The following is a 14,303-nucleotide window of genomic DNA, read 5'->3' as shown; positions in this document are numbered from 1 at the left end:
GACCCTGGCACCAAAGGGCGGGAGGAAAAAGAAAAAGGCTTTGTGTGTGTGCTTGAAAATCCTCTGGTCAGAGGCTCAGTGACCACCCAGCTGAGGGACCCCTTCGCCCGAGGAAAAAGCCGCATCCCCGTGAAGGACAGCAGAAGGGGTGTCACGGCCCATCAAAGAGCCCCCAAAAGGGCCCCCAGAGCCTGCACCAGAGCGCTGCAGCACGATGCAACAAATCCAGAGTCTTGCAAGGAACAGTGTCAAACTGGCCCCCTGCAAGGGAGGCACGTGGTTGTTCCCACCTGGCCCAAAGCCATCGTAATCCATGGGATTCTGTACTCTTCGGCGTGGCGTGGCGGTGACTGGGGACTCTCACTGCCAGGAACACCAGATCAAAGGGAGCAACGAGAAGTTGCTGGGACCCACGGATGGGTAATATGCTTCCACCTAACCCTTGTCAATCTCCCCCGGTTCCCCCAACCCCTGTGCACGCTTCTTTTTCTGTTTCTTTATTTTCTCTTTCTTTCTGTTTGCCTCTTTTACTATTAAATAAAATATATAAATTTTTGGCAACAACATTTGACCTCGTCTGGTTTTAGTCACATTTTTTGGATATATTTTGAACCTTCAAAGTTCTTTCTATTTTATGCAGAGAGACTTAGTTTTCTTTGCTCTTCTGCATTCAAACTGGATCATAACACCCAGGTATTCCATGAGGATGAATAAGTAATAGAAAAATGTTTAGATGTTTATATTATGATGGTGCCATTTTGGCTATTATCTACATTACAGAAGTCAGTTAAGCTTTCACATACTCATTTGTATATCAGAAGACTCTAGTCTTACCTGAGTTTGTGATTCTGCCAAAAGACATCCAGAAGTGTCTGGGCTGTAGCCAAGTAAGAGTTACAAAATTTGGGTGCAGACATCGTATATGTGTATACCACAGTAAGCCACAGTAAGCCATTGTTATTATTATCTAACATGATATTATCATCTAAAAAGACCAATATATTGCTTTCTGCTTCAGAAATCAACACAGGTTTGCTATAGTTTGTTTTTTTCCTTACCCACCTAATTTCAGATTAGTTTTATTTCTGTTCATTGATATTCATAGATGCAAGACAGTTACTTGATTTAAATGGGTACCGTGGCCAGGGTGGGGTTATGTAGTACAGGTAGGGATTGAGTCTACTTCTGAATTCTTTACAGACCCTTGTACTGGAACAGCCTACTGGTACAGAGTTGCAGTCTAGTTTGAAGTGCAAAGGGTTTAGGTTTAAAATTGAATTTATGTACAAAAGCCTTTAAATTGTCTTCATGACCACAATGATTTCCCTCACAGAATCAGGTATGACTCAGTAGGTGAGGGGCAGTGGTGAGGCTCTAAACACTTAATTTGATATGTGTTGATGTCAGTGCAGTTAGGCAGCTCTCTTCTCTTCTCTTCTCTTCTCTTCTCTTCTCTTCTCTTCTCTTCTCTTCTCTTCTCTTCTCTTCTCTTCTCTTCTCCTTTCTTTTCTTTTCGTTTTTATTTTTATTTTTATTTTTTCCTTTCTTTTCGTGATCCCAGCGTTCTTGGGTGTTTTGTTCTGCTTTAGGTGGGGTATGCTTTATTTCCAAAAGTTTCACGTTAGGAGCTCTCAACACGGGGACAAAAATGACTGGTGACAGCATTTCTTAGCACTACGCTCGTCCGCAGGAAGGCCTCAGCCGTTGCCCGTGCCAGCCCGCGAGCCGTGCCCGCCCCGCGCTGCCCGTAGCCGCGGCGGTCTCCTGGCAGCTCCCCGCCCGCCAGCGCAGCCGGGGCCGCGGGGGCGGCTCCGTGCCGGCTCGCCCGGCCCCTCGAGCGAGGCCGAGGGGCGAGGCGGGAGGGACGCAGGGTAGATCCGCGTGTGTTGTGGGAGCGCTGCCGGGATACGCGTCTGTGTTGTGGGAACCGCGAGGGGCCGAGGGGCAGCCTGCGGATGTCTGGCAGGCACCTCCGGCAGCCGCATCCCTGGGCTGCCCGGGCAAGCGTTCCAGACCTTCGGGAAAGCCTCGCGCTCGCGGCTTAGAGGTGCCCCACGCCGCTCGAGGGGAAGCCTCGTCCAGCCGCGGGATGGAGCTGGCGGTGAGGGAGCGGCTGCTCGCCGCAGAGAGCGCAGGAGGTGAGCGGGCGGCCGGCCGCTGCGACCGCGCGACCGTCTTTAAAAAGAAGTGAAATTAAAATCCGACTTCAAATAGGAAAACAGCTTGATCCTCATCTTTTTTATAAATTCTCTTCCTAGTGTGCTAACGTTGGTGACTTTAAATTAAGATAATTGTTAATGCTTCATCTTAGAACTGTGCCTAATTTCGAACAACGTGTGTGTGACATTGTTTCCCTTAAACATTCTTAATTTATTTCTGCAGAGGAGAGAGTAGATATCGTGTAGCTCATATGAATGCAATCATGTCAGTACACCTGGAAACAAAAACTTCTTTATTCCTTTTTAAATTTCAGATGTTCAGGCTTTGAAGAATGCTTATGAGTTAATCAGATCAGCCAGTGAAGGACAATCTGGGCTTGATTCAACAGATAACATCAGCACCGATTTATATGTTTTATGTGCTGAACAAGCGCTTCAGGTTTGTAATTTAGGTCTTTTATCTGTATTAAATAAAAACATGTATATGATGCACTGTATTTACAGCTGTTACAGTTACTATTTTAAAAATCTCAGAAGTACCTGAGGAAAGTATTACACCGTTCTGGTTTTGGAGAGCAATTGTTTAAATATGCATTTTCCATTAAAACTTTCTGGTTTGTGAATTTTTTAATTATACCCAAATTAGCAAGGTGTGCTGTAATATATACAAAAATGTTTGCCATGCCTGTTTTTTCTTGTTATGGAAAACTAAGCATTAAGCAATTTGGATATGCCTGAAGAAAATATATTTGTGAACATCTGTACCAGGCAAAAGAACCCTAATAAAAATAATCATAACCCTGGTCCATTCTGATGATGAAAGGCTGTTGCAAATTGAAATTACTTCTATAAAATATGGTCAAGATTTTTCATTTTGAAGTATTTTTTAATATTCAATTTATGGTCATAAGTGATTGGGTTTTAAACAGACAGAGTTTTTAGTAAAACTTTATTTTTTTTCCCCCAGGCTGCAATCTAGTCAAAATCTGTCTGTGGTCTGAAAATTGAGATGGAGCACTGACAAATCCTGCCTCCTTAAAAAAAACAAACGCAGTATTCTGTTAAGAATATTGTCTTTATGTTAGCAATTGTGTTTAAAAAGGAAACTTTTTTGGATACTATAAGCAATTCTATGACTGAATGAGAAGTTTTTTTAGAATGACAAAACTATGCCTTTAATAAATGGTAATAGGCTTATACCAGAACTGCTATGCATCTCTATGGAATATTGCTTACATACTGCTATGGAGTTAGATATTACCCTTGATTAGGTATGCATTTAAAAAAGCTAACAATTCTTAATTATTTGTTGCAATTTTTTAAATATTTAAATTTTTTTTTGGGGGGTTTTAGCTGGGATATCTGGAAATTAGCAGTGATTGTCTACAGATGTATTTTAGAGGAAGATTTCCTGTGAACCAGTTTCTTGGCAGAGCATATTTGTGCCAGGGCCAGTTGCATGCTCCATGCTCTACAGATGATTTGGTAAGAAATCATGAAGATTGCTCTATATTAAGCTTGGTTTTACAGGTATTTACTCCTAGGTTTTTATGTGTTACTCTTAGTAATTTAAAATAAAAGGATAATCAGGACTGTGCAAAAAATCCAAGGAAATATATTAACAAGTAATTTGTGAGTAAACAAAACTTACTATCTGAATGAGACTAATATTTCAAATATTTTGGAGAAGACAAAAAAAAGAATGCTTGTAAACTTTTTCAGGTGGTTGATTGTTTTAAGTCACCCTCTTACCTTTTAACTTAAATATGATACATTCAGACCAAATTAGTTGTAACTGTTAAAATAATCATCAGTTTTATTTGGGAAGCATTTCATAGGCTTATGGGAAGTGGAGGACTGAAGAGGCCCTCCAAGAGGTTGTACAGTTCATTTCTGTGGCAGTGTACTTCCAGCACTCATCAGGAACATGTCCATGTAGTACTTGGATGTGGCTTTTTATAATGATGAGAGGTGGTAGCATCTCAGCAGGATACTTCTGCTTCTGTGTATTGCTTTGAGGTGTTACAATTTCCTATATATGAAAAGTAGTTTTTATCTCCTGCTGCTTTTAAAATGGAGTGGGATATGTTTTCTGTCTTCAGTATTTTACTTGTCCTTGTACTGTGATCAGTCAGCTTTGATCATCTGTAAATGATGTCTAGCCCCCCAAAATAGCTTTAACAGATGTTTAGAATCATAGAATATTCTGAGTTGGGGGGGGACCCACAAGGATCATCAAAGTCCAACTCCTGGCTCTGCACAGGACTACCCCAAAAATCCCACACTGTGCCTGAGAAAGAATTGTTCAAATGCTCCTTGAGCTCTGTTAGCCTTGGGGCCATGACCACTGCTCTGGGGAGCCTGTTCAGTGCCCAACCATCCTCTGGGAGAAGAATCTTTTCCTGATGTCCAGCCTAAACTTTCCCCAACACAGCTCCAGTGGTTCCCTTGGATCCTGTCACTGGTCACAGAGAGCAGAGGTTGGTGCTGCCCCTCCACTGCGTCTGAGGAGGAATCTGCAGAGTGAAATGAGGTCTCCTCTCAGACTCCACCAGGCTGAACAAACCAAGGGACCTTAGCCAGTCTTTACACGGCTTCCCACTAGGCCTTTACCATCTTTGTAGTTTGTGTTATTTGTGTTCACAAATATAACTGAGAAAAGTTTTTGTAGTTTCTTTGAATAATGTGTTTGAATTAACTTTCAAGCTAGAATCTTTTCCCTGTTACATTTTCTGTATTGTCTTTCTTCTATGAGCACATGTGCAGAATAACTGGTCAGTGGTCACTTTAAAACTTCATGCATGTTTGAAACCAATGTCCAGTTATGTTTCTAAATTAACAAACTATTCTGTTATGTTTTGTGAATCAGTCAATATTTGTTTTCTTCTTGGCTCTTGCTAACCACTTCGGAGTTAAAAATGGTCCCAGATTGTACAGTCCTGGCTTGGTTCATTGTGTCATTTGTTGTAATGGTCTTTTAAGACACACTTAGTGTCAGTTTTAAAGTTTTTTCACTGCTGTGTTCCTAGATAATTTATGAAAGTATGAGTGGCACAACATCTCATGCTGTGTGACTAGGTAATTACCATTCATTTAAAAAAGACAAATTTGTCCTTATTTTGATTTCCATCCTAAGGAATCCTTCTTAATTAAGATGCTTATTTCTTAAAGGCCAAGTGCAACTTCTCTAGTACATATTTCATCTCTGTTTTTCTCTTTATCTAGGCAGTTCCTATTAATTACTCAGTACCCTTCTTGTGGCACCCCAGAGCCCAGTAAGTCAGTCCCAGTTCTCTTGGAGATTTTAGTTTCTCTTTTCTAGCATACTGTAGAGACCCCCTCTGGTGTCATCCCATTCCTGCTCATCCAGCTCCCCTTTGGCCTTCCTATTTGCACTGCATCTTTCTCTTACACTTTCAAAAATCCCATTATAATACTATCTCACCCATCTTCTTTACACCCTGCCTTCAGGAATTTGTACATACTGATGAGATCTTCCCTAAGTGGCCTTACTCGGGCTCAAAAGTCTCAGCTCTCTGTCTTTCCCCACAGGAGAGATACTTCAGTTCTTTCTTGACCTTTGCAGCTCTGTCTTGGACTCCCCACAGCAACCATGTCTCTCTCCTACTGAGGAGCCCAGAACTGGGAACAGTGTTCCTCACCAATGCTGAGTAGAAGGGAAAGATCACATCCCTCACCCTGCTGGCTGCGCTTCTCCTAAGGCACCCTTGGACACTGTCAGCCACCTTTGCAGCAAGGGTACACTGCTGGCTGGTGTTCTTTGCCTTGGCATCCACCAGGATGCCTAGTTCCTCCTCTGAAGAGCTGGTTCCCAGCTCCTTCAATGATAAAAAGGGCATGCCTGTCACAATTGTCTGTTGACAAATTCCTGTTGGAGCCTTTTTGAAGAAAATAATTCCTCGAGATTTTTAATGGGACAAACTAATATAACTTTTTTCCCTGATGGATTTGCTCTTGGATATTTCTGAACTTTCTTTGCTGAAATCTTAAAAAGTATGCAGTTTTCTAGTTTTGGAACATTTAAGTCCTGATAATTAATATTTGGCAGAAATGAAGTAAGTTGAAAACACAGTCATAAAATTTAAAATCAGGAAAACATATAAATAGGCTACCAACCAGGTTTTTTTGCTTTTTCTATAGCAACAACTTGTTTTGGTGGTATATTTTAGTTGAGATTGGTCTGAAAATAAAATTTATGAAATATGTTCATATTGAAATAGGAAAAGAATCTACTAATTTATAAAATCTATATTCAAAGCGCACTAGCTTTTCTTTGTTCTGTTCTAGGAAGAGTTTGAAAAGTTTGTGCTCTTTTTTATGAAGGCAATAGATTTTGCAACCCATGAAAGAAGGTAGGCCCTACTGACAAGATTAACTGACAGGATTAACTCTAAATCCCAGGAAGTGCTGCTGATCTGTCTTTCCAGTTGTTTGTCTTTATTTTCATTAGGTAGCATGGAGTTGTGTTGTTTGAGGTTTTCCTTTAGATTTCTCCTTCCATTTTGTAACTGCTGTTACTGTTGTGTGTTCTGTAACAACATAAGGATACTGCAGTCTTACGTTATAGGATGAAAAATCCTGTTTAAAGATGTTAGATATCTCAGCATTTCTTAGCCTTTTCTAGTTATGATCTATAGAATGAAAGCAACATGTTAGCTTATTTTTAAGTGGTTAATTATTGAGTATAGCTACAAGAGTTACCATATTCTTCTTGTGCTGTACTTGTCTTCTCAGTTCTTAGTCAGGATTGCTTCCAATGAAAAGTCAAACTTGCACTTTTTAATGTCTTAGAAGTGTCTTACAGTACTCATGCTGTAATTTTATGTTTATTCAAGTTCATGAACTACTAAATTTTTTTCATTCTTGTTTTTTCAGGTATTTTTTTTTGGTATATAATGCCTCAGTTCTTTATTTGCAACTTGTGAGGCCATTTCTTAGGCCTGGATTCCGTTATTTCCTTATTCCCAGCCTTTCACAGATTGTTACAGCATTAAACCAAATTGAAGAGCAAGACAACGAATGGCGAGCAGAACTCATGATGTAAGTTTAATTGTATTTTTTCATATGGGCATTCTGTAGTCCTTTTGGGACTGCTACCTGACGTAGCCTTTAATAAGGTATATTTCACTGGTAATGTTGTAGATGTATTTATTGGGAAAAGCTTAATTTATTACTTTTTAAAGAGACAGAAATGTACTGAACATAAAAAGGTGCTTAATTTCTATATTTGCTTCTATTGCTAATACTATATTTAGTGACAGAGACAGCAGTGCCCTAGATTGGATCTGAAGTTCACAGTAATTTTGGATGTAGTGTTTGAGTCATTGATAGCAATTGGAAATAAATGATGTATAAATATCAATGTATTAGCATTCTCGAATTTCCTGAGCAAAGCTGGAGCATAAACCTTGAGATAACTGTACTGAAAAAACCCCCATTTTTTATGTGCAAAAGGAGGAGTGTCTATGTAATTTTTCAAGGTCCCACAACCTTTTGGCAGAGATATTTTGATCCCCTATTCAACAGACTGATTCCAGTTCCTCTTGCACTCTTACCATAGTTTTTTCCCTTTCTCTTTGTGAACTTTTCTGTTTCTGTGGTCTTTGACTGTGTTTTGTTGCTATGTAGCATTTTCTTTATAAAATGAAACTGGAGGGAAGTAACAAAACATTCCGGGGGGTGTGCTAAGGACTGTCTGTAATACCATGCATGCAGTTTCCTGGTATCAAACTCTTGTTGGGTATTGATGAAAACAAACAAATGCACACAGTGTGTTTGTTTTATAAAAATAATGGTTGTCTTTTTTTAAAGTCACATTTATTAATATTTTTTTAAATTATTATTATTGTTGTTGTTAATTTATGTTGTGGAGTCACAGGCTCTTTTTCAGTCAAATTATGTAAAGTATAGAAAATCCAGTAGATATATTGCTGTTCCCAGTGTGAAGAGTTTTCTTGCGCTAAATGGCTTTGACATACTAGCCTTTCCGGTAGTTAAGGGAGAATCTTAGAATATGTCTCACAGAAATGTTTTTCTCATACACTTTTAAATAATTAATCTTTTTAATTCCAGGTATCTTGTTGAGAAAAGTTTTCACAAAAAACCTCCAAATTTTCCAAGATTCTTTTTGTGATCTGCACTAAATATGTGTATATATCTGGAAGAAGCAAAAATGTAGAAATTAGAGGGTGTCTTCTGTGTTGAGTCAATGCTTTATAGCACTAATTGCTTGTATTGCATGTAGAAGTGGTATCTTGAATACAAAGAGTGTTAAAAAATATAACTAAGGATTATTTTGTAAAGTGTTAATAAATATTTAATACAAACATTTATTTGATCTGCAGAAATTTACTTGAGTGCTTCCTTGATGCATCAAAACTGAAAGAAGCAAAGGAGTTTTCGTCTACTGCAGCAGTCTTTATTAAGGAAAATGTTCCAGATAAATACTCTCAAATATTTTCTTTAATGGTAATGATGAAAGATATTTTAAATTCCCATTAAGACAGGAGCTCTCTCTACATTTCATAAGATCATAGTTATAATTGTTATATAAGATGTTTTCTTTGTTTAAATTTTTGTGATCTACCAAACAATTCAGTAGATATGCTAAGATTTTCTTGACTTGTATATTTTAAATACTGTAACTAAAGATACTGTAAACTAAAGAGCTCCCTACTGCTCCTTGTTCTTTTGACACATCATAATATAATGGGGATAACTGTAGCTAACCCTAAAAAATTCTGTTTGGGATTAATTACTATTGAAAGAGAGGGTGTAGTAAGAGCAATTTAACCTGACTTATGGCACTGAGGGCATATTTAGTATCTGTTTAGTATTTCTCATGCTCATAAATACTTTAGTGATTCAGTTTGAACCCTTTAAATAATTCTGAAAATTGGAGGATATGACAATAGTTCACATCTCTTGCATGCCCTTAATTTAGGAAATAAGAGGGTGAAGACAAATGTAGCAAAAGCAGAAAGACGCAAATAAAACTCTGAAGTTGTGTGCAGGCATATTTTCTTTCATTCTACTACACTGTCTGTTGTCTTTTTCTGTCTACCCCCCAGTCACTGCATTCCAAAAGTGTATGTTTATATTACAAATTTCTCTAACATCTGAATTAAGAGCACCAATATGCAGCACTCCAGAGGTGTGATAATAATGAAGCAATCATCCTGGGGCAAGCTTGAAATTCCTTTTGTATTTTGATAAGAATTGTTGAGCAGAGTCGTTTGACAATGTCCTTAAAGAGAAGAATGAAATAGTTCTAAAACTGTGCTTGGGCTACAGAAGTATGGTCCAAGCTATTGAGTGCTTTAGTAGCAGCATACTGGAGTCCTGCAAAACTTAGTGTTCCAGTACAGCTTAAGTAATCATTTTTGATAGGTGTGGGCAGTCAGTGAAAGTCAAAAGAAATGATCTGCACATTATTAATGCATAACTCTACAGCTAAATTGAAGTAACTGCAGTTTATTGTGATGTCTTAATAATATTTTTCCCCTGCCTATAATCTATAGGTGCAGATAAAATTTAATTGTCTCAGCTGGATGAGATGATTTCAGAATGAGTTATATCACAAGATGTTAAAAATGCATTAATTAGGATTCTAACTCAGAAGGTAGTTCTACATTTATATTTCTGCTAATAGTTATGATCCTGACTCTTGGAAGGTCAGTATAGCTCTACTGGGTGATCTTTGTATTATCTATTCAGAACAACATAGATTATTATAGTGGCCACATTGCCTTTAAAGTCCATGAAAACAGTCAACATACCTGCTTTATTTTAGCCCTGTTGAGTGTTGGTTCTTTCCTAATTTAATCAAATAATAATTAAATTGTTATTTTATAGGTGTATCACAAACTAATGGATGTTTCCCAGGTAGAAAAGGAAATACAAAATTCCATCTGTCTTTCAGTTATTTATAAAATGCAGATGTTAAAGCGGTAAGTATGAAAATGTATTCTTTCACTTTCACTTTGGTGCTGCATATTACAGAGGTAGGATCATGTTCAGGGATCCCATATGCTTGTAGAAAAAAGTCAGCTGCAGAGTTTAATTCCTCAAAAGGAAAACCATAATGACAGTTTGGATAGTAACAGTCAGGTCTGTCTAAACAGCCTTATCAAAAAAAGTGAGCTAGTTCTTTGGGAATGTAAGGATTAGTGTGTTGTACAGATATTGCCAGGAGAAAGAATTTAGGACTCCGAAAGACATTTTAATATCAAATGAACTGCAGTTCCATCCCCATGCTGTGTACAAGAAAGTAAAGATGAAGTGGGGAAGTGGGGAACTCGCCTAAAATACAATGTACAAATCATGGAGCACAATGCTTTTAAAATTCTTTAATTTTAAAGGTATAAGAAAGATTTGAAAACTTGACTTCATAGCAAAATCTCATGTAATTTTTTCAGTGTCTCAAGATTTCCCCATTTTAAAAACATTGATTCTTTCCTTAGTAGCAGTGGATTAATTTATACTGACATTAAGGGAAAGGAGTCTTGCACACCTTTTTTTTTTTCTTCTGGAATAAAATTTAGTGTCTGAAATATTAATTCACATGCTGAAGTTAGATTTTATTGATTTTTTTTTCTTGATATTTCAATATCCAGATAGCCTACTGATATCTTGGAATGACAGCCATCCATTCTGAAGTTAGGAGAGTTATTTCAAATTTTTTATGCAATAACATTTCTCATGAAAAATTATGACCCAACTCATATGTTGCAGGCAGTGGGACACAAATGTATTTCCAAGTGATGCCACCGCAAAACTGAATTCTTTATATGTGCTTTTGAAACAATATGATGGACCTCCAGCATCTGTTCTCAATGTGAAGTAAGTTTTATTTGTCATAGTCCTCTGGAAATTGATGATGAAGCTGATCCTGCTTCCACTGAAGTCTGTCAAAATTCCTGATGACCTTGCAGAGATTGAACTCTTACTTAGTTTTGTGTTGTGTTAACACATAGGTCATCTTAAAAAAGGACAAAATCCTATTAAGCTTTATGACAGAACCCAAGATTAAATATCTTTTTCCATACAGCTGTTTGTATAACATGATTAAATCTTTCCATAATAATTTCTTGTTGATAAAAAGAGATTTTTAGAAGGTCTTAAAATTGAATTGTACTTTTCGGACTGTAGTTAATTTTTACTTTTCCTGGGACCCTTCCCAACTCTTCAGCATAAGTTTGAAAGACTAAACTGACCACTATTCCAGTAGTTACAGCTGCTACATATGGAAGGAATACTACATTTTTACTTGTTAAAGTAAACACTCTTTGACAATATACAGGTATGTCATCACTTCTCCTGTTCCAGACAGTACACTATGCTCATCTGGTTACTTACAGACATCCAAACAGTTAGAACATAGTCTCCATCTCTATGTCTGTGTTCTTAGTTTCTGGGTAGCAGACTGATGATTTAACTGCTTTGTGTGCCAATTCATTGAATTGTATTTCCAAAATTTTCTGCAATCTGAAGTTTCTTACTTCACCATGTCTGTGCTTCATGCATTTCATTCTGTATTTCTTGTCTTCTTCAGGGACTGTTTGTGCAGACTGCATAGGAGTATGCTAATTATTTTCCATAAACAGATTAACTTTTGTATTTTTCATGTAGTCAACTTTGAACTCTTTATTTTTTCCTCGTTAACTGTGAGCATTATTAGTATAATTATAATAATGATAGTTAAAATAATATTTACCTTTATAATAATAATTCCTCTAATATTCATATGACTTTAAGGTTTTCAGACACATTGCACAGTTACTTTCAAAGAGTGTTTTTTAAATTCCGTGGAAGAGCAATATCAAAATCTCTGATTTTTTTTTTTTTTTTTTTTTTTTTGTATTTTTGAAGGATTCCTTTGATTCTGGAATTAGCTCATTTTTCTCTGAAAGTAAACTGCACTGAGCTTGCAGCTCATTGTATACTTGATTTGAAGAGCACTCCGATTACTGTAAGTTTTAATTATGTAGGTTTGGAACTTTTTTACACACACCCCCACGCTCCCACACCCCTTTTATGTTTACATTTTAAAAATAGTACTAGTGGTTTTGCAGTGTTCTGTCCATCTGTATATTGTTTATATATTCATTGATATAAATAATTATTGTGATACTTGATCTATTCCTTAACAAGAGAAGTAGATGCAAGGTCAGAAAGTAGGCTGCGGGTGGACTAGGGTGATTAGCAGTGCAGTTTATTTTGTCAAATAAATATTAACTGTAAATATTTGTTATGTTTTTAAAATGTTACCTGTGTAAGATTTTGATTAGAAGTTAAATTCCAATTTCTATTATAATGATCCCACATAGAGTTACTCATAAAATGTAACTTATCCTCACAGAATTATTTTTTTTAATTCCAGGTGTCTGATTCAGGCCCATTATTCTGAACATTTCCTGAAAGTCTAAAATCATATACAAATCCATAGCATCCCGCTGGAAGATGTGCTTAAATCCCCTAGATCAAAAATTCACAAGGATTTAGTCTAAGTCTTTGTGTAGACAGTAGTGGGAAATATGTGTGTGTGGCAGCAATAGAGAAACTTGGTTTCTATTTCAACATTCTCCGTTGGAGTTAATGTGTTTTTAAGTGACCATCTTCTGATTGCCCAGCATCACTTGACAGTGATTTCTTGTTATAATAGAGTAATGGAAATCTATGTCAAAATTTCAGTTCCTTGTCTTTTGCCAAGTACTGGCAAATTTCTCAGTCATGTATTCCATCTCGGTCTGTATATGTCACTACATTTTTCACGATCTCTTTTCCAGTCATGGGGATGTTCAGTTACCAAAGGTTATACTGAGTGATTTGATAATAGTCAAATAATTATAATAATCTATTTTCATAATCATAATGAATTATGAATATAGAGGCTGTCTAAATTTCCTTTCTACACCAATTTAATCCAAATACAGCATACTTAGGTGTTTCTATGATCCATACATGTAATTTATATGATTTAATAGTCAGCTCTTTCCTAAGCTGTTAAAACTCTAACCTAATTTTTCACTTAAAAGTTTCACTGCCCATCAAGCTGAATCCTTTCTGTCTTGACTCGCACCTGTTTATTCCAAGCATGTACCTTTTTAATAACGTTAATGAGTAAATGGAAAAGGGCAGATTTAAATCAGATATTGTGAAAATATTATTGCTTGTGATAGCGGTGAGGCCCTGGCACAGGTTGCCCGGAAATGCTGTGCCTGCTCCATCCCTGGAAGTGTTCAAGGTCAGGCTGGACAGGGTTTGGGGCATATTGGGATAGTGGAAGGTGTCCCTGCCCATAGCTGGGTGTTGGAACTGGGTGGGGTTTAAGGCCTCTTCCAACCCAAACCATTGTGTGATTCTGTGATTCTATTAGAAGTGAAATAAAATTACTAAATAGGAGGAATCAGGTGTACACAGTTTTTCTTACTGCAAATTCTGGCAATGAACAGCTTAAATGTTATTTTGCATCCTCCAGTGAGTAACAAGTGACTGCAGTTCAAACAACAAATTCTATTCCCTTTGTACCATTGCAGTTAACTGGCTAGCATAGTGGGATTTTCAGTAGGAAAGTACAGTGCTGTGTTACTGTAATTGCATGAGTTTAACCTTTATGGTATTTCTTTTTAATTATTGAAATTAGCATTTTGTATATTTATACTTTGTAGGAGGAAGGGAAACTTATTGAGATAGAGTGTCTGGAATATGAATATGAAATGAAGAAAGATGGCACTGAAATTGTGACTTATACCAAAGGAATTGTTGAGGTACATTCTTTAACTTTGAGAGAAAAAAGTAAAATTTTAATTTGTTAAATGTGGAATATTGCATTTGACTCTGTGTCTTAATTACATTATACTGATAAGGAATTTTTTTAACCTTCATACTCTTTTAAATTGGACTTCCAATAAGGAAACAGAGAAAAATAAACCACAGTTGTGTGTTGCCCCCTTAAGTCTTCTGTCTGACCATAAAGGTTCATAATATATTGCTTTCCAAGAGCAAAGATGGTAGCATTGAGGCATGTTTTCATATTTTGCCTTTATAGGACCTCTTCTCATGGAATATCTTGGGTTGGAAAGGACCACTAGGGATCATTGAGTCCTTCTCAACTGTGATTGC

At 37.0% G+C, this 14,303-nt stretch overlaps 1 protein-coding gene across 3 annotated transcripts in view; it reads left to right on the top strand.

Annotated features, from left to right (window-relative positions):
* The first annotated feature begins 1,765 nt into the window (after positions 1-1,765).
* The window catches only part of CFAP46 (cilia and flagella associated protein 46), a 70,787-nt gene continuing 58,249 nt past the window's right edge, over positions 1,766-14,303 (top strand). For all 3 annotated transcript variants that reach the window (XM_039731446.1, XM_039731447.1, XM_039731445.1), the window contains exons 1-10: positions 1,766-2,138; positions 2,474-2,598; positions 3,513-3,644; positions 6,468-6,532; positions 7,056-7,220; positions 8,525-8,648; positions 10,035-10,129; positions 10,914-11,021; positions 12,051-12,150; positions 13,850-13,948. In XM_039731446.1, the coding sequence (XP_039587380.1) occupies positions 2,090-2,138; positions 2,474-2,598; positions 3,513-3,644; positions 6,468-6,532; positions 7,056-7,220; positions 8,525-8,648; positions 10,035-10,129; positions 10,914-11,021; positions 12,051-12,150; positions 13,850-13,948 (1,062 nt within the window). In that variant the 5' untranslated portion in view covers positions 1,766-2,089. The remainder of the gene's footprint in view (positions 2,139-2,473; positions 2,599-3,512; positions 3,645-6,467; positions 6,533-7,055; positions 7,221-8,524; positions 8,649-10,034; positions 10,130-10,913; positions 11,022-12,050; positions 12,151-13,849; positions 13,949-14,303) is intronic.

This window comes from Passer montanus, unplaced genomic scaffold, assembly GCF_014805655.1.
Source record: "Passer montanus isolate IOZ18808 unplaced genomic scaffold, ASM1480565v1 scaffold77, whole genome shotgun sequence".
Lineage (NCBI taxonomy): Eukaryota > Metazoa > Chordata > Aves > Passeriformes > Passeridae > Passer > Passer montanus.
This window is presented reverse-complemented; position numbering and strand designations above follow the sequence as displayed.